The 19,624-nt window shown below is 39.0% G+C and overlaps 2 protein-coding genes across 2 annotated transcripts; both read right to left on the bottom strand.

Annotated features, from left to right (window-relative positions):
- Positions 1-309: 309 nt before the first annotated feature.
- Positions 310-4,179, bottom strand: BO87DRAFT_451272 (terpene synthase family protein; the record flags this gene model as incomplete). The annotated part of the gene is made up of 7 exons (XM_025628456.1): positions 310-1,890; positions 1,955-2,019; positions 2,315-2,333; positions 2,564-3,447; positions 3,788-3,824; positions 3,865-3,985; positions 4,163-4,179. The coding sequence occupies 7 exons, from the start codon at positions 4,177-4,179 to the stop codon at positions 547-549; spliced, it is 2,487 nt and encodes an 828-aa protein (XP_025474025.1). The 3' UTR covers positions 310-546.
- A 1,193-nt stretch (positions 4,180-5,372) lies between these two features.
- Positions 5,373-18,915, bottom strand: BO87DRAFT_411212 (uncharacterized protein; the record flags this gene model as incomplete). The annotated part of the gene is made up of 17 exons (XM_025626418.1): positions 5,373-6,545; positions 6,643-6,708; positions 6,776-7,296; positions 7,867-8,061; positions 8,153-8,200; positions 8,324-8,605; positions 8,704-9,343; positions 9,422-9,486; positions 9,548-9,598; positions 9,775-9,898; positions 9,965-10,303; positions 10,362-10,527; positions 10,591-10,756; positions 17,463-17,506; positions 17,675-17,736; positions 17,808-17,942; positions 18,765-18,915. 17 exons carry the CDS (start codon positions 18,913-18,915, stop codon positions 5,476-5,478), a joined length of 4,125 nt encoding a protein of 1,374 aa, XP_025474024.1. The 3' UTR covers positions 5,373-5,475.
- Positions 18,916-19,624: the final 709 nt, after the last annotated feature.

The raw sequence follows: 19,624 nt of genomic DNA, 5'->3' as shown, positions 1-19,624 counted from the left end.
TCGGCTCTAAGTGAGTGCTTGTGTCTAATTCAGCGGTAACCGGTGTTTCACGCTCACGGTCCGCTCGTTGAAGAATAGAAAGTATGATAACTTTACCATCATGATCAATTTCACGTGCTGTTAGCTGCAGTATTCCATGCCGTAGATTTATATCTACTATAAAGCCTTGATAGTCAGAATCGAAGCGCTTCCACCTCCACCCGAGGCTGGCCGAAGTGGGGGTAGGGTGGCACTCCCAGTAATCCCTCTTTTCTTGGATGAAGACTGAGGACTCGCCGCACTGAACTGGCGTAGGGAGTACATCTCTGCCCACACTTGAGTCACCGTCGCATGCATATGGAGCCGTGACATTATACTAAACGCTCGATATGCATCATTTTCTTGCAACAGCGTCTCCAGCTGCTCTAAACAAAGTCGAACCTGTCTGTTTTCGTAATGTGCCATCTTCTTGAGAGATACGACCTTGCAAGGTCTGTCAGATTTGTCGCCCGTGATCCCGTTAGCTGAAGAGCATGAACATGATAAGTTCAAAACATCGATTGAATTTTAAACCCCCTCAGCTTTATCTCTCTCAATGCTGCCATAGTCATTCCAGAGCCGGACCTCAGCAGCAGCATGCCTGCAGAAATCTCCAACGATGTATTGTTCTTCTGGGGTACGGAACACATCATCATCTTGCTGCACTTGACTCAATGCCATGTGGAAAACCATATATTTGAGGATGACAGGGTAGAGTACATTGTCTGAGGCAGGCCCTCGTAGCCATGAAAAGAAGGTTGTCTTTCTGGTTTGGTCATGGAGGAGGTCCACTCCCTCATGTACTAGGCCCTTGGAACTTCTAATATGGCCAATCTGGGCGAGTAAGGCAGATCTCAGCTCACTGCGCAGGTTCCACTTGTTGTAAGTGCTCACGGGGTCGGTGGTATCGGTGAGCACAAAGTTCATAAAGGACAGGAACATTGCTTTTGCCTCCTTTACTCTTGCGTGCTGTTCTCCATTGCTCTCATTGAGTTCATGGGTTGCATCAGGTCCAGTGGACAAACACCTTCCGGTATGCAATTTCTTCTGTATGAAATCCTCTAATTCATCTAGCTCTAGCGACGAAAAGTTAATCACCTGGTGGTCCACGAACGTGTCAAGCTGGTATGTCGCTACTGTGATCCGAAGTACCATCAAGAGATAGCCTGTACTCAGGAAGTATGAACCTTTGTAGTTGCTCGCCACGAAACAAGACGCACAATAGAGGAGGTATTCTTCGCTGGGTTTGGCCCGTTGTGAAAAGAAGTCAATTTCGCGTAGCTCATCGATTATCATGTAGCCCTCGCGTACGGAAGCCTCGAGTACCCAACTCGGGATGTGGGAAAATGACGGGAGGGTCCGCAGAAAGTTTCCTTGCTTCTGGATGACAGATCTTGGGGTGTTGAACAGACCGCCCAATGTCTCACTGGCTTGGATATTGGGCGTCGGCGCTAGCGTCGCGGAGATGATATAAGACCTTGAAACTGTTTCAATGCTATAAAGGGTTTTGTCAATCCAGAGCCGTTCTCTGATTGAAATGTAACCACGACTGTATGTGTATCGTAGGTACGACTCTGCTTGTTCAATGGCAGTTAAGGATGCATCTCGCAGCTCACCTCTGAAAGGTAGTGTCAGGAGTCTCTTTATGGCCAATGTTGCATACGACGTCTCTTCAAGGCTGGATCGCGGTCCCCAGGATCCGTCAGCATTCTGGGTTCGGAGGAGCTTAGTCAACGCTTGGTGAACAACCAGAGGAACTCGGGCATCAAGGCCAGTGCTGCTGGATGTAGCAAAAGCGTCGCTGTCCCATTTGTGTATATAGTCCACTATTCCTTCACATGTTAACATAACGGGATAGTAGGGAGATATGTTCTATGAACAGTGTTAACATCTGTTCTCTCGAGCCCAACATCTGGTGGTAAAGCCAATTTCTTACCCATTTATCTTGAAGAAAGCCATCCGACTCCCACCACGCATGACACAAGAACCGAACACACTTTTCTATCTGGAAAATGTATCTGCTATTATTTTCCATGTGAAGGAGGGCCATTAGGACATGAGCGTTAGTGCTGACGCTTGGGTTTCGCTCGATTCCAAAGGTCAGAAAATGATCGTGTGAGTCGAATTTGCTGATCAGAGAATCTGGACATGCTGGGAATCCCAACAGTCTCAGGAGCAATAATGCTTTCGCGGTGTCATCGGCGTCCACGCACATTCCCGGTGATAGAAGAGTTCCCAGTCAGCGTCATTCTATTGTCTGTCGTCAATCTACCCCTTGAACATAGACATTACTCACCAAATCCGACTACCTCATCCTGTGCTTTTAACATGTTATTTACTTTGAGTCCAATATTATTCACCAATGGCTCTGTTTCCTTGCCAAGAGGGACCTTGTTTTTCAAAAGAGTGACGACTATCTGCTCGTGCGGAAATCGACATCAGTATTCGACAAGCCAGTAGTTCATCATGCAGGGATAGCTGAAGAAGAAAGGAATGTGGAAGATGACTGGGAACAGAGAGATGAGAGAGGAAGGGATTTACGAACCCATGAGGATTCAAACGCAGTCGTCGGATATGTTGAAGGCACGCCGCCATTTTGACCCGCATGCGGAGAATTGAGCGCACGGCGGATATATGCCTCTGCATCTGCATCCCAATTCTCGCTGTGAATGAGATACGCGGCCGTTGCTGACGGAGAGCCCATCATGCTGCCACATGTTTTGAGCATAGAGACCCGGTTAAAGTCTGCGTACCCAATAAGCCCCTCCAGGGAGTGTGCAACGGAAGTAAATCCCTTTTCATAAAGACTTTCTATCGGGAATCGGGAAATCCTCTTGTCCCGAGCTGGCAAAATCCAAGCGAGCACGGCTGCATTGTCGAGATGGATGCCTTCTTCCTCAATAAGCTCCAACATTTTTGGTAGCCACAGTTCAGCGCCGATCGGAAGCTCATATGCGACTGCAGCTGGTAATTTAGGAAGAGCTTGACGCAGAAAATGTGTAGCCCTAGATATTTTCTTGTCCAATGTTTGACGACTCGTGTGATCCTTCTCTTCGTTCAGGTGTTTTTTGAGCGCCAGGAGACCAGCAAGTGTACAGGCAATACGGTCAAAAAGTACCGCATCTGCATCCCATCCGCCATCCTCACACTGGGCTTCTGATAGAAACTTGAAACATTCAATGAAAGCCCAAGCCGTCTCACGACCTGTCACCGGTTTCTTTACCATTGACACCCAAGCGGTATCGTAGATGCTACCTGACACTGCACCAATTCCATAATCAGGATGCTGGTCTTTCCCCAAATATTGTAAAAGAGTAGTAGCCTCTTGGTGGTAGGACACTTGGACCTGCTGCTCCGACTTTTGAGGTATCTTTGGTCGCATGGAATGCATAATGGGAACCCAGAAGATCAGTCCTGTCAGTAAGCTTTCTGACCTTTGATAGTAGCAGCCGAATGTCAATACTTGGGTCGAATGGGCGCGCCTGTAGGAATTGACTAAGATGCGACGAGGGTCGTTGGACATGGCTTATATGTTGTTTATGTCACTCCGGCCATATTCCCAAACAGTGTAGTGCATGTTCATCATGCCTCATTTGATCGGATACATGTCGGAAACAGGCAACCAAATAAAATACATGAATTCTAACGCACGGGTAAGGAGCGCGGGATGCAGAACGCCGTGTTATCTCTCCTACCCATTTGAGTGGGTTGCAGTTCGGTAATCCGGTTTCCTGGAATGTTCAATGAACCGTTCAGGTTACCAACATACTTATTGAACCGTTCTGCTCACTTGCAGGATTGAACGGCTTGATTTTTTCAAGTACAATCCATTAGTCTACCACGTACATAGCTTTTGCCCAGACCGCCAGGGCATCCGCCAGTTTGATTGGTTAGTAACGTAGTCCCGCGGGTCCCTATAGCAGTAGCTGCCATGAAAACAATTTGGGTAACCTGATGATGTATATGACTGGATTGTCAGCATTAGTATTTCCAAATCATGATCTGCAACATTAGATACCTTCTATAGACTGTTGGTCATCCTCGTACTACTGTTGATGAAACCAAAAATTTCTTTGCCTTCCTTGCCTTCCCTTCTTTTTTGTAGTCTCCCCTGCTTTGCTTCCCGTTCCGTCGAATGTCGTACCATTTGTTTTCGTCCATGACTACCATCCCATTGCCTGTACCTTAGTTGCTCGACAACTAAACGCGAGAGAACCAGTTTAGAGCACAAATTATCACTGCAACAGCTACCTGTGTCTGGAGGCGTGTCTGGAATGCTTACACAATGAGTCATAATCTAGGACCATTGCCAGCCATATAATCAAAAAAGGGGGCGGCCACAGTATACAAGATTCTCTGGTGTATGAGACAACCCTGAAGGTGTTCAATGATGATTTTCTCTGACAAACCCACAATGTGAATAGTATGGGGCATTGAACAATCTTCTTGTGTGTACTCCTGCCTGAGGCATTAACGAGTAAACCAGACATCATGTTTTTGACAATAAGTGATACATAGCTAGCTCCACATTACTTACTATTTGACTTGGCTCTTAACTCTATGACTATGGAGCTGATGTAGTAACCCTCAAGCTAGTCATATTCCTTTACAAACAACTTTTGGTCCACAGCGAGCGGGTGGTGGGGGATACTGCCGCTCTTCTCCGCCTTAGATATAACCTACACCTAATAGGGTCGTGCTCAACGATATCATCAATATCATCTCCCCATATAAGCTGACTGCGTAATACTTTCAGCGGAATATGGACTTTGCTATATTACGCTAAGGACCGTTGACTATAGTACTCGGCTATCATCTTCCAATTCGGTTTTTAAACATTTCATGGTCCTAGTTGTAGTCTCTTGAGTCGCACAAATATATATCTGTGATGTGCGTGATCTCTACCTCCATGTACTAGTATCACTACCCCCGGTGATGAGCCTGAGATTAGGATCGTATATTGATGGACAACAGTTTCAATACGAAGAGAGTTTCATCAGCAACTTTAGAAGTTGTAAGAACGTCTGTATTGTTCGATACTTTGCTGGCAGTAAACAGCAGGACATTGACATTTGGGCAGGGGCTAGCGTGCGTCTAATACCACACCCCGCCTACACTTGGAAGGTCAGGCGTGCTCACAGCCTCACCGCCTGCTACTTTGATCCAGCTTCCAGTGAGACAGAAACCTTATAACTCAGGCGAAGAAGCTTCTTGATCCGGAAGGCGGCAAGATTTATATCTGTACCAAAAGCTCGCCTTACCTTATCGGGAGTGAGCCTTGCCCACTGAGGTAAGCGGCAGGGTGTTGTGGCATTAGCGGAAGGGAGCGTCTCCCTATATTTGCCTGGGGGTGACGAAAAGCCTGCCTATGCTACTACAACTTGTCATTAAGCCCCAAAATTATCCGTTAATTATGTGTGCACTAGGATGATGTTGTATTGACGATCATATAGCGTGTCACAACTGATCGGCTTTCTGGAACAGCAACGGGCGCAGGCGCGACCCAGGTGATGATACTTTCAGATCAGCAACTTCAACGTTGTCCTCCTCGAGCAGGTATTGATAGACCTCCCATGCCTGTACTTGCACTCGCCTAGACGAGGCAAGAACTGTTCCATCTGCAGCAATAGCTTCTGCGCGAATACTACGCAGTGCAAAGGGTACATTATGGACTGTCTCAAATCCCCGCCGTGCCACATTTGTCTCGAGTTCTCCGTTCCGAACATCCTCGTTCCATCCATCCGGTAAGCTGTCACTGGTGTCCACTTGCAATTGGAGCCGCCAATTGACCGTCTCGGTATCCCCATTCCATGATAAGTATATATCGGTTCCACCGCTGCCCCAATGGGTCTCATGTCGCTGAAAGGCTACCACAGCGGGCTCTTCACTGGAAAGGCCTGTCCAGTTTGCCCGAAAGGCCCGGTAGTTCTGCACGTCGCCGCGACTGAGCGGTCGGGAGTCCAGATATGCGTGGTAGAGTGGTTCTCCATCGGAAGAAAATTCGGTTATCGCTCCCTCTGAGCCCCAGTTTATGAAAACATTCCCACTGGGAAGGGTTTGCAATGAGCCTTGTGATCTCACCAGCAGTAGATCAGGAGGAATAAACGAGGACTCGAGGGAAGCATAGCGAGTCGGATGATCCAGTCTGAGGATTTTGCCGCGGGAGTAGGGATAAATCCGGACCTCCTTGTCACCGCCACCGCCACTTTCAGAGCCATATACGGCGTTGTCAAATAGCGTTATCCTTGTCACGTCGCTATTGTCGACCTGATCAAGGTATCGGGCATGATGCTGGAAGCCAAATTCTACGTTAGGGCCCAGGGCGAAATCGGATCGCGACCCTCCTAGTCGCCAGATGACGCTGCCATCTGTGCTGTTAATCTTGTAAATGGTGCTGGCATGACGCGCGGACACAAGGTAGTGGCCGTCGATGCCCTTGGTCACCGAATTGATATGAAAATAGTCCCAGGAAGTAGAGCTATTGTGGCCAATCCCCGCTTGATTGTTGGGAAGCGGGAGAGCAGATTCTGGGATACGCATAGGCGTTAATATCTACACAAATCTTTCCCTCCCTGATGTAGAGCATTCCACTGTGATAAGCCAAAGAGGTGGGGGCCAACGTACCCTCCGGGCCAATATGATCCAGACTTCTCCATTCGAACAACACTTTGCCGTCATTGATATTCAATTCTGTGTGACCTGATAAGCCTTATCGTGTTCCATAAGACATTACGAACTATCCTGAGATAGAGCTAACCTTGAAATATTGCGTTAACAATCCAATGTTGCCGCCGGTCGGATGTGTAATTGCTCAGATCTCGCACCTCCGGGTGATGGACCTGGATCAAAGCCGTCGATTCGTTCAAGATCTCGAACTCATGTTTATCGGAGAGCAGATGGTTACCCGCGCGGAGTTCTTTGATCGTCTCATATCGTTGATTCAGGAGCACATGGTGACCATGACCATGGCCATAGAGTCCATTGTGCGCACCTTCGAATGCGGCTAGAACATCCTGACCATTCCACCGCGCGGCTTGAAAGTTCCCTGTCCAGGTCGAGAAGTAGGTGTACCCGGACCAGACGAGCTCACCATCGTCACTGAATATATACGCACCAGGCTGCTGTGGTGCTCGATGTGCCGGCTCGGAAACGGCATTGAACGGGGCGATGAAAATGTATCCTCGTTCTAGCCCGTTGTTTGGAGGAATGGTGATATTGAGACGGGGTGGGGAGAGATCTGGTCTTGATTTATACCTATTATTGGCGATGGCCACATGGCTAAACAGTATGTAATTCAGGCATAGCCATGGAAAGCGCATGATAATAGGTAACAACATGGTTTAACACTACTTATCCAAAGAACACTTGGAGGCGGCCGTGACTCTGAACTTAAGTAGTGCCACACAGGAATCAGCTAACCCAATCACCTCATCCGCCCTAAGATGAGGCGGCATACCAAGGAAAGTGATCGTCAACTGGTATTGCATTTACCGCATCCCCGAGAATATTACTGCATCCTATACCGTGTGACTTTCAGCAACTGAATAACTTGAAAGGTCTAGTATGAGGAAGAAAGTCAGAGCTTCATTGAAGAACTAGTACTCCTACTCCGCATTCTAATATGTCCCCGCCACAAAATAATGCATTGAAAGACTTTGAAGCTTACTGAGAATGTAGAACTCCCCATTTTACTATGCACTTATCTATGGCTGGTTTATGTAACACTCGCAGAAATAAGGGAAGGAATATTGATCGATCGGCTGGAAGGGGCCTTTGACCGCCACGACATCCAAATTCATTGAGCACATCAGCGAATTTTCAATCTCTCAAGTGTGGCTCGAAGTGTACAGAGCCCGGAATCTGGTCTCTTTCCATAGCAATGATTCAGGCCTGTCAAATTCCATAAGTTCCCCATCTTCGAAAAACGCAACCTTATCGAAGGCGGATATGTTCTCGTATCGGTGCACGATTGAAAGAACGGTGCAATGATTGAAATGGCTAGCAACGATGCGTTCCATGAGCGATTGGGTAGAAAGATCGACTCTAGAGACAATAATCAATTTGCGTAAGCATTTCTTTGAGAAAGCCCCTAGAAAAAAAAATCCAATATTGGGGAGGAATATGGCCAACACACCGACTCATGGCTTCATCAAGAATTAGAACCACGCTCTTCCTCGCCATACTGCGCGCAAGTGCCAGCAACTGCCCTTGCCCGGCCGACCATAACTCCGGCTTTAGATCAGCGTCCAGTCCGCCCATCTTCTGAACAATAGCAGAAAAATGGGTGGCTTCGAGGACGCCTTACAGGGCGGATTCCGACAGTGTCTCATCAGGATCGATATTTAGCCGGATGGTTCCGGGCAGAAAGCACGGATCTTGGGGCACGACGCTCAGATGCTTGAGGATATCCTGTGAAGAGACATTGATGATGTCGACCCCGTCAATTCGAACGGCGCCGCTTTGTATGGGAAGCAATCCACCAAGACAGAACACAAGGGATGACTTGCCACTTCCCGAGCGTCCGCAGATGGCGACTTTATCCCCTGGCTTGATGCGCATTGAGACTGATTTCAGAACGGGATGAGATCTGTTATCTACGGGTCAGGCATCCATGCTTGCGGGCTATCGGCAGGCCACACATCGGATCGAGCGATATGCGTGAATGCAGGATAAGTGATTACATACCTGTAAGCTGCGACAACCTTATCGAATTCGATTTCACCATGACTAGGCCATGATACCTTTTCATTTAGGGACAACAATGAGTTAGCATCGAAACGTTTACTCTGCTCTTCCGACGGCACGGTCTCCCCGAAGCTTTTAATCCGGGAGACCGCCCCAAGGCATGATTCAGTCAGCGACCAGAATTTTAGCAAGCGTGCTAAAGACTGGGTAAAGCTCATGAGGGTCACAATTGCTGTTCCAGATGAGCCCGAATCGAACGAATCCCTGGTAAAGACGATGAGGATCATGAGAAGAACCACCAGTCCACTCGCCAACAGATCCATAGCGAGGGTCAACCACTGTTGGATCATGAATAGGGTATAGACACATTTCTGTGAATTATCCACAAGCAAGAGGTTGTTACTCTCAAACCATCGTTGTCGGCGAATTGCACGGATGGTAGATACACCGCTCAATGTCTCAGAAAGATGTTGATACAATGGAGCTTTGGTCTCGATGCTGAGAAGGCGTATTTGTCGAGATGTCCGGAGGTAGTACCGTTGAAGAAAGTAGCATACTATCAGAAGAGGTGGAACTGTGAGGGACATGTACTTCGCTACGACGAACAGTATGATCATCTTCAGCAAACAAGCCCCCAGCGCTTCGGCACTTGTAGTGTTAACATATGAGCGGTTTCAGATACTTCGAAAGATAAATCATTATAAGCACACCAACATACCTTTTGTTGTGTTAATGGCGGCAAGCGGTAAGGTCATGTCGGTAAGTTCCAAGTCCCGGTTGAAACTAGAAGTGCAAGCGTTTGATCAGTAGCTGCGACTCTTGGGGGCTTCTCAGCGAGACTTACCGATTCAGAATGTCGCCTGAATTAGCCTCGCTAAGCCAGATGAGCGGTGCACTAACCATTCATCAGCGAAGGGCGTAGGAATCACAGAGGTGTGCCGTACCGCAAAAGAGCGCTTAGCATGGATAGATGTAGACGTTCTGCAGTGTTGGATATCATGCGAAGAAGGTAAATCCTGTAGCCGGTTATTGTCGTGTAATACGTAGCATATGCATGGGCTGGGGGTATACCATGAGCTGGCAGCGCCAATAATTACAGCACCTAGCCCAAGGGCAATATAAACGCTCAAGTACATCCAATGTGGCCTGTTTGGGCTTTCAGTACTGGCCTCTGACCACCACTTGAGCCAAAGTGCTGGGACCACTCAATCAGCTTTGGTTCAGGTGCTACGTCATTTTGGGAGTTAGGGACTGATCTCACTTGGGAAATTTTGGCAGAACGCAAAGACAAGGACAAGTACTATGTAAAGAACTGAAAGCCCCAACCCTGTGGACTTTAGGTAATATAGATAAACAGAGCGATCTTTGACCGGCTGCGAGACCCCCTGTTTTGTATCCAGTATGTCGTCATTGGAGGAGATGTCAGCGTCGAAAGATTGAGAAGGCTGCTGTTCTGGCGAGGCCAATTGTTCGTAGTCGTGGCCTTCAGGAAACGAAATTTGATGACCAGAAGAGGGTGTCGAAGGGGGAGACGGCTTGTATGTCACGACTGTACCCTCATTCAGAAAATGAATCTCATCGGCAAAGGCTGCTACTTTGGCTATATAGGAGAGTCAGCCTAGTTAGCAGATGAAAGGCCGTTGAGTACAGGAACAAACCATTATGTGTCGATAGGATAACAGTAATGCCTCTGGAACGCAGGTAACCTGTATGCCTGTCCAGTAGCCTTTCACAAATACTATTTATATTGGCTCCATCAAGCCCGCTGAAGATATCGTCAAAGACTACCATCTTACAGCCGGAATAAAGGGCACGGGCAAGGGCCTAGAACAATATATTGCTGTTAGTGGAAGAGAACACCTGAATCAACATACAGCAGCATCTTACCAGGCGTTGTTTCTGCCCTCCACTGAGCATGAAACCCTGTCCTCCGATTCTGGTAAAGTCTCGTTCTGGCAGAGCTTGAAACTCCTCGGTCAAACAGCACAGCCAGAGTACGTGACGGTACCAGTCCGGTTGAAAGTCGAGCGGGCCAGCGATGTTACCCCGGATACTGGTATCCACCAGCCAGGGGGTCTGGGCGCAGTATGCAATGGGCATAGAGGCTATTAATACATGGCCACTATTTACGGTGGTCTCATCTAGCACAGTCTCCAGTAGTATTATCTTTCCGGAGCCTATTGGACTCATGATCACAGCAAAGAAGCCTTTTAATATGCTCAAGTTTATACAGCAGAGCACATCACATTCCGCAGGGTCTTTTCTTATAAAAGTATCTCTGCATTCTATAATGGTTTCTTTATTTAGATCTAAAAAACTGCTATTATCACTGTCCAGTAGGGTTTTTAATATATTATATAAGGTGATATAGTCCTGAATTCGACTGAAAGAGCTGAGACACTGAATAATAGCTGGTAATATTTATATAAAGATCCAGACTGGCATTGTAATGAGTATTATTAAGAATAATGCTATGAATACCTGAGAGGAATTTAAAGAATAAATCTTTGTTGTAAATAAAATTATCATGAATAATATGAATAAGACTGCCGGAGTAGCAAGCTATAGAAAGCTGGCTGTGGAGGATATATCAGCAGAGTACTATTATAATTAAATTAAATATACAAAGATTATTAAGAAGCTGATAATAAGAGATGAATTATTATCTGCAGCAGTGGAAGAATACTTATAGATAAGAACTTTCTAAAATATTAATATGTGAAATTTACGCGAAGTAGCAATCTTGATTAAATAAAATCTAGTAATAACTGCCTTGATTTATTTACAAAGACCAAGTACTTTGAATAATTTTATACTGCTTAAGACTTATCTGGTAGCATGCATTCTGAGCTTGATCTTTATAACCCATGCATGCTGGGCCCCATTCTTAGACTTTAAGACTTTAGTTATTATTGATATACATCCTGGTATACATCAGAAACAAAGCTAATAAGGTACTATATTAGAAATATATACCCAGGGAGTGTCAAGGTGCGGGCTGGCAGGGGTGGTAGGAAGGTAGCTTGAACAGGAAACAGGAACAGGCGGGAGACTGACTAGCTAACTATAATCAGATTATATACAGAGAGATAGACAAGATATAACTCAAAGCTATAAACAGAGTCTGGAAGACTGGTAAGTTTTATATTTTTTTAAATTATATACCCGGGCAGTCAGTTCAAGCAGTACTTTATAGCTAATACTATGATAATATTTCTCTCTTTCTTAAGCCGAGCTCCTGTGAGGAAAAAGTCTAGACTTATCTAGATAATAATAGTAAAAATTCTTAATAATTTAGTAAGTATTTTCTAGATATTCAGCAGATTCTGTAGTAAAATCAGTATATTTTTTTTTATTTAATAAAATAAACTAGCTAAGATCAGCCTCGTCTACGGTAGTCCTAGAAGAAATCTAGTATATTCTCAACTTTCTATTCTTTAAGACTATTAACTTTAATATAGAAAGGGGAAGACTGGTACTGGTCTAATAATAAATTATTATTAATAAAAATAAACAGACTTATATAAAATACTAAATAAATCTTTATACTGGATAAAAATATCAGATAATAGATATATAAACTAATAATCTACTTAATTAAATATAGGCCTAGAATATTCCAGTTAAATTTTTTATTAAATTATAAAATCCTGATAAATCAGGTATCTAGCCAGATCTCTTAATTCTTCTAAAATCTTAGACTAAGATAATATCTTTTATTTATTTATTTTATATACCTGGCTTAGGCTGCAGTCATCTTAACTTATATAAATTTAATAATTATTTATATTTTAATAATAAATTATTCTCTATTTTTAACAGCAGGTCAGTTTAGTACAGGTACAGATTTAAATCTTATATAAAAATAAAAGCCATAGTTAATAAAAAATAAAATAATCTTAATTATATTAGAATAAGTAATATTCAGAATAAATTTAGCTAGAAATAACTAGCTGGACTAGTTATCCTGCAGGTAATTTATATAAATATAGAAATATTATTTAAGTATAATATTTACCTACTTTATCTGCCCGTCAGTTTCCAGATAATAAATTATTAATAACTTACTTCTAATATCTAAACACTGGATTAGATATTTCTAGAAATCAGTAATAAATTAAAAGTCTCTATCAGAGATAATAGAATAGAATAATTTATATAGTTTTTATATATACTAGATATATATAAGAGCCACAGCAGCAGTATTAACTATAATATTATAAAGAATTAGATATTTTATTTTAATTAAATAATTAATAATTACTAGTACTACATCATAGTCTTTATTCTCTAGTAAATAGATAATAAAATCCATAAATATATCTTATTAAATATATTCTAAGATTAGTAAGAATTTTAGAATACCCTGCTTAACCTTTCATAAGAAAATTATTTTTTAATAAATATAATAGTTTCTTATTTACTGCTCTATATAATAGTACTGGTTTAACTAGTAGTATTCTCAGGCTAAGAATTTATAGATATAGAATCTTCCAGAATACTCTAAAAAAATTTATTATAAATTAAACAAGTCAGATCAGCTTTCAGATCAGTATAATCAGAAATTTATAAATAATTTTTATAATATAATAAGTTTTCTTTTTTTTTATAAAAAGTTAAGAAAATACCTGAATATCAGTCCTTATCTATTACTAATATTTTTAGAATATTTAATATTTATTTATTCTTCTTATATACATCTCGCAGGGTGGTCTGGATTTTAGAAAATAATTATAAATCTTATTTATCTTTAAAAGCAACCCAGATTAATTATTAGATTACTGGGACTAAAATAAGTTTATAAAAGTCTTCTATAAGACTTTCTCAGATAGCTAATAAATCAAGTTCCTGTAAATATTCAGATTTATTATTAATAAAATAGATAAAGTCCAGGAGAGATCTGTAAAAATCTTTATAAAATCTTTATATATAAATAATAGATCAGAGTCTTTCTTTATAAAATAAACAGAGTCTAGATTCTCTTATTTAAATATAATCTAGCTCTAATATAATAATTATTTATCTTTCTTTTTAAAAAGATCCTCTAACCTTCTGGTCAGGCTGTTAAGCTTAATTCTATAATATTTAGAATAATAAATAATACAGAAATTAAAATAGAATAAAAATTCTGATTATCAGGCCTAGCAGCAGTTCAGAAACTTAATAAATATAAAATATTCCAGATTATAATAGTCTGTAATAACTTAGATTAAAAACAGAATATTTTTAAATTTTAAATACTACTTTTTAAAGCAGCAGATAATCACAAGAAGTTCTTTATTATAAATCTTATAATTATACTTTATTAGAATTTTCTTTTTAAAGAAGAAGATAATAAAGTACAGCAGATTATTATTATTCTATTAAAATAAGACTCTGGCAGAGATATAATCAGAAATATTAATTTTAAATATTATCTTATAAATTTAATTAAAGAGCTGAAGCACAGGGACATTTATAAAAATCTTTTATAAATAATTAAAGATATTCTGGCAGATTATATTCTATTAAAAGAAAATATTTTTTTTAATAAAATATACAAGCAAGGCAGTCAACTTGGAGAAATCTTAGATAAAATAATAGTAAAAATTACTGAAATTTAAAAAAACTTATATATTAGTAATATAAATTAAAATAAGTTAGTTAATAACAGTCTTAATGTTTTCAGAATCTATATAGAATCTGTCACGGCCTATAATAAGACCCAGAAACTTGATTTTAAAAATAATAAACTTATATTTAAATAATTTAGTAAACAGGCCGGCTGCACAGAATTTCTAGAGAATTTTTCTAATATAATCTAGATATTTATTTCTAGTTTAGCTGTACATAAGAATATTATCTAAATAAATTATATAAAATATATGTAAGTAATCTTATAAAATATTATTAATATAATACTAGAAGATAACAGGGGCTCCTGATAAGTTAAACAGTATAATTAATAATTTATAAAGACTAAGTCTTATATAGAATATTATCAGGTATTTCTAGCCCCTAATAATCTAGATATTATTAAAAATACTGATAATATTAATCTTAGTAAAATACTATATTTTTTTTAAATTATTCAGGATCTCCTTGACCAGCAGCAGCGGGTAGTAGTTCTTAATTAAAATAATATTTAAAATATAATAATCTATATAGAATCTCAGATCTCTGTCTAGCTTCTTAATAAATAAAATTAGAAAAATTATTAGAAAAAAGTTAGAGCAGATAAATTTTTTCTATAAATTCTTAACTAACCACTCATGGAGGACTGTCAGTTCTTTTTAGAATATTTTATATAAAGATCTGAATAGCAGGGTCTTTTTCTTTAAAATAATAATATAATTATAGATATAATAGAACAGAAGCTTTTTTATCTTCTAGAATAAAAATATATCAGTAAATTCCTGGAATTTCTCAGGTAATTCAAGCTTTTCCTAATCAGGAATAGTATAGAGTACTGTATTAAACTAGACCACAGTAATTATATAAATAAAATAATTTTAATAGATATATATAGTATACATATTTAAAAAGACAGACTGGATATCCTTATTTCTCAGAAATTTAGATAAATATATATTTACTAGTCAGATACAGGCCAGAACATCATAAAAAACATAAATCTTAATTAGCTGGATTAAAACATTACAAAGCTTCTGATAATAGAGACTAGTAAATTAAAAAATATAATTAATAAAGTTTATATAGAAATCATAGAGCTTCAGCCAGAGTAAATTAATTATAATCAAGAAATAAACTAGCTAGATAACCAGGAAAAAAATATTCTTTTTAATATAATTATATATCTTCAGAATAACTTAAATATAATAAATAATCATTCCAGCCTTATTCTCACAGCTATTAAATCCTATAATAAATTTAGAATATTTCAGAAGATATAATAATAACTATTAAATCTTAATCCAGCTTTTATTTATAATACAGAACATAGTATAACTAATATTAAATATAATATAAATAAAGATTTATTCCCCTTCAGGATTCAGCATAATAAAAGTTATTATTAAATTAATTCTTTAAAATTTTTCTTTAATTAAAAGTCCTCTAATAGCAGTTTCAGATAAAGTATAAATTTATACTAGAAATATAGTTTAACAGCAGCTTAGACTAGATAAATTTCTTTTAACTACTTATTTAGATCTGGAGAATATAGACATTCTGGATATAATATTCTAATAAATTAGAATATCAAGAAAATTAGAAAATAAATTAAGACCAGAGCTGCAGGCAAGGAATAATAATAAAATAATAAATATATTTTTAATAATAAAATTAAATATATAAAATAACTAGTATACTGGACACAGATATCAGGCTCAGAATAATCTCAGATTAAATATTAACTAGAATTATAGCAGAAATACTTTCTTCTTTCTTTTTAAATAGACCTGGACCAGAATAACAAACAGTAAAAAATAGAGAAATCTATAAAATCATAATCTAGAATAAAAAATTCCTTATTAACAAGATTTATAAAAGATTTTTATAAAATTTTCTTAAAAAAAATAAAATTAATTAATCCAGTAAATAGCTTCTAGAACTTATTACAGAAATCTAGAATATATTATAATCTTCTATTATCTAAAAACTAGAGAAAATAGACTAGAATACAGTAATTTTCTTCAGATAAGATATTATTTAGAAGCATAACTTTCAGTTTATAATTAATATTTTTTTCTAGTATTAAAAATAATATATCCAGATATATTCTAGCTTCTCAGGCCAGGCACTGAAATTTAATAAAATAAATACTAAATTTCTAATTATTCAATTGTAAATAATATAATTCTAGTCAGGTATTACAGATACAGTCAGGATCTTTAAAAATATATTATAAAAATTTTAAGATCTCTATATAATCCGCCAGGGTACAGATTCTATTCTTAATATAAAACTAAATCTGATTATACAGTATCTTTTCTAAATAATTTATAATATAAAATATACAGACTTACAAAATCAGATAACAGTTATAATTAATAAATATTTTTTCTTAGATCTAGAAAATAAATTAGATAAGATCAGTACAGTTATTTTTAAATTTATTAAAATCAGAAATATACTCAGAGAGAGAAACAGAGACAGAAAAATTAGAATTAATTAATAAAACTACTTTTACCAGAGCAGCTGTTATATTCTCAGTAATAAATTTAAATATTTAATTAAAAGTACTAACTGTAGATATAACAGCTTGATAATCTTAGTATATTCTTTTAATATCTAATTTCTTTTCTTGATAATAATCTTTTTAATAATAAGTATTTTAATAAACTGGCAGTTAATATCTACAGTTTACTAGATTTAATAAATTATTATAATATCTCTTACAGCAAGATCCTGCTAGAGCTGGAAACAGCTATTATCTATCTCTATTATAAAAACTAAGATTTAATTATAGTAATTATATTATTTTTCAGAATTCTTTATAATATATTATACAAATTCTTCAAGTCTATTAAAACTAATCAGGAGTTACAGGATAACAGGTATCTAGTTAATTACTTATTCTAAAAAAAAGAGTTATATAGTATCAAGATACAGGCTGGCAGAGGTGATAAAAAGATAACTTAAATAGAAAATAAAAATAGACAGAAGACTAGCTAACTAATTATAATTAAGCTATATATAGGAAGATAGACAAGACATAGCTCAAAGCTATAAACAGGGTCTGGAAGACTAGCAAGTTTTGTATCTCTTCAGGTCATGTGCCCGGGCAGTCAGTCCGGGCAGTACTCCACAGCTAGCACCGTGACAGGGAGAGAATGACAGGCATGATAGATAATACTGCAAGCTGGTATTCTAATAGTTACAGTGCCAGTCCAATATTAATAAGAAATATTTATATCTCGTGTATATTATATAAGCTAGTTAAAATATACTTTATATCTGTTCTAATTAGTATAATAGCCGTGTCAGTACCTATATTGCCGGATTATCAGGTGAAAGTCTGTGTATAGACTGCCGCAAGAAGACTGCCACGAATACTAATAATATACTGATATATCTGCTGATTATAGAATACTATAGATACCTAAGACATGTTAGAATTAGAATATAAATTATGTGAAATAATAATTATATCTATTATCTACTTATAGCAAGATTAATATATATAATCTCTGAAGCTGTTATCAATCCATACCCCTTGTTTCTTGTCTCTTGATTTTCTGGAAGTACTGTATATATGGTAATTTCACTGACCAAAAAGAGCTGTATAATAGTAAATGCTGAAATACAAAGTTAAGAGATAACTGTACTGAAAAAGGCTATCTTATATATCTGTAAAAGTATGATTGGTAATTGATTTTCTTTAGATTAATTAATTACTAAACAGTATTATAAGCTTTGATATTTATAGTAAGTGCAGGAGCCATGTAGGACTCAGTATATAAGTATATCTCTTTTTTAAGATCTCTACAACTGCTTCTTTAGCCGCAAGCTTGTTAACTCTAAGGTGATATTGGAGACATCTGGTAAGTCTAAGGAACAGGTAAATCCTTTCTGCAACACCAGAAAAATTTATGTTAACAGTCCCAAATCCAAAAGACCACTTGTCTCCTCGAGGATTATCTGTCAATGTCTTGATGCTACCAGTGAGTTATTCTTTATTAAAGATTCTGAGATAAGCAAAATAATGTGAGCGGCTAGCACAGTACTGCATAAGACTATTATGGTCGATGAGTTAGATGCCAACCAAAATAAACGGATAGAAACACTATCAAATAGCACTACTAGAAAAAGATAGATGTTGATTAGAAGTGGTGGCTGCTGTGTCCGATTATACTCTAAGTATGATAGATACAGTGCTACACAAGTTCCAGAAATTCGCAATAACTGGGCAGCCAAGCTTGCCGAGGTCTTGAGAACGGCTATTCGTTGACGGAACACGAGCAGTGCAACCTCGAGTGTAAATAGAGTGAGATATAATGTCTGCATCTTGTTAGCAAGGGAGCCTATATCCAAGGTCGCCATTGCGCGACTAACCGAATTGTAGATAACTCTATACGCCCTGATAATTATAATCGGTTTCCGGTACAAATGAAACGCACGGATGATGCCTAAGATAAGAAAGATGGAACAAGGAACATAAACTAGAAAGACATCCTCGAAAAGCAAGGTAAAATCGAATGATCGGCATTGGGTTGCTACCACGGGGCCGAAGGAGGCATCGCTAGCCTGGCAAACGCTTTGAATTCCCATAGCGACAACTGCTAGAAAGGGATTATTAGGTATGCAGGATGGGGTTACAGTAAATAGTCACAGGCCCCAGGTGTTGACCATGTTCCGACTTCGGCGCTCAATACTTGCCGGTCAAGTGAGGCAATGATGCTCATCAGGCTATCTCAGCCTTGCCTCAAGTACGAGATTACGCAGATCTTCGACGCGGAAAAGGTAACTGCTCGTGTGCCCCAACGCCTTACTCTTCAGATCAATGGACTGACTATCGCGCAATCATCCTTCAGGGTTTGCAACAGACTACGCCCGTGTGCGCGGGAGGGCCCGCGGCCGGAGCGGCACGATCCCAGCCAATTGTGCTGTAAATATGATACTTGAGTCGCATGGCTTATATGGGGGCCATTTTTCGGCGACACCGATCTAGAACCTGCATGAGGGTATTATCCAACATAAGCATCTGCTGCTGCAGGTCTAAATCCCATGCCAGCAACAAAGGAGAAGCGTGGATGGGAAATAACGCCATTAGAATAAGCGATCTCGTCATGTTCCTGAGGATTGCCGATCAGTCGAGTCAGACGGCTGGACCCCTGCTTTCCGCTGAGCGATAGACAGGAGCTTGAGCTGGCAAGTACGGAATTGTCGAACTACTTAAGAACGATGAGTGTCACTTGATTTGTTGCTATCCAGCGCCCACCCATCTTTTCATCATCGATTGTGACGAAGTAACAGGATA

The sequence above is a fragment of the Aspergillus neoniger genome (assembly GCF_003184625.1).
Source record: "Aspergillus neoniger CBS 115656 unplaced genomic scaffold BO87scaffold_65, whole genome shotgun sequence".
NCBI classification, from domain to species: Eukaryota; Fungi; Ascomycota; class Eurotiomycetes; order Eurotiales; family Aspergillaceae; genus Aspergillus; species Aspergillus neoniger.
This window is presented reverse-complemented; position numbering and strand designations above follow the sequence as displayed.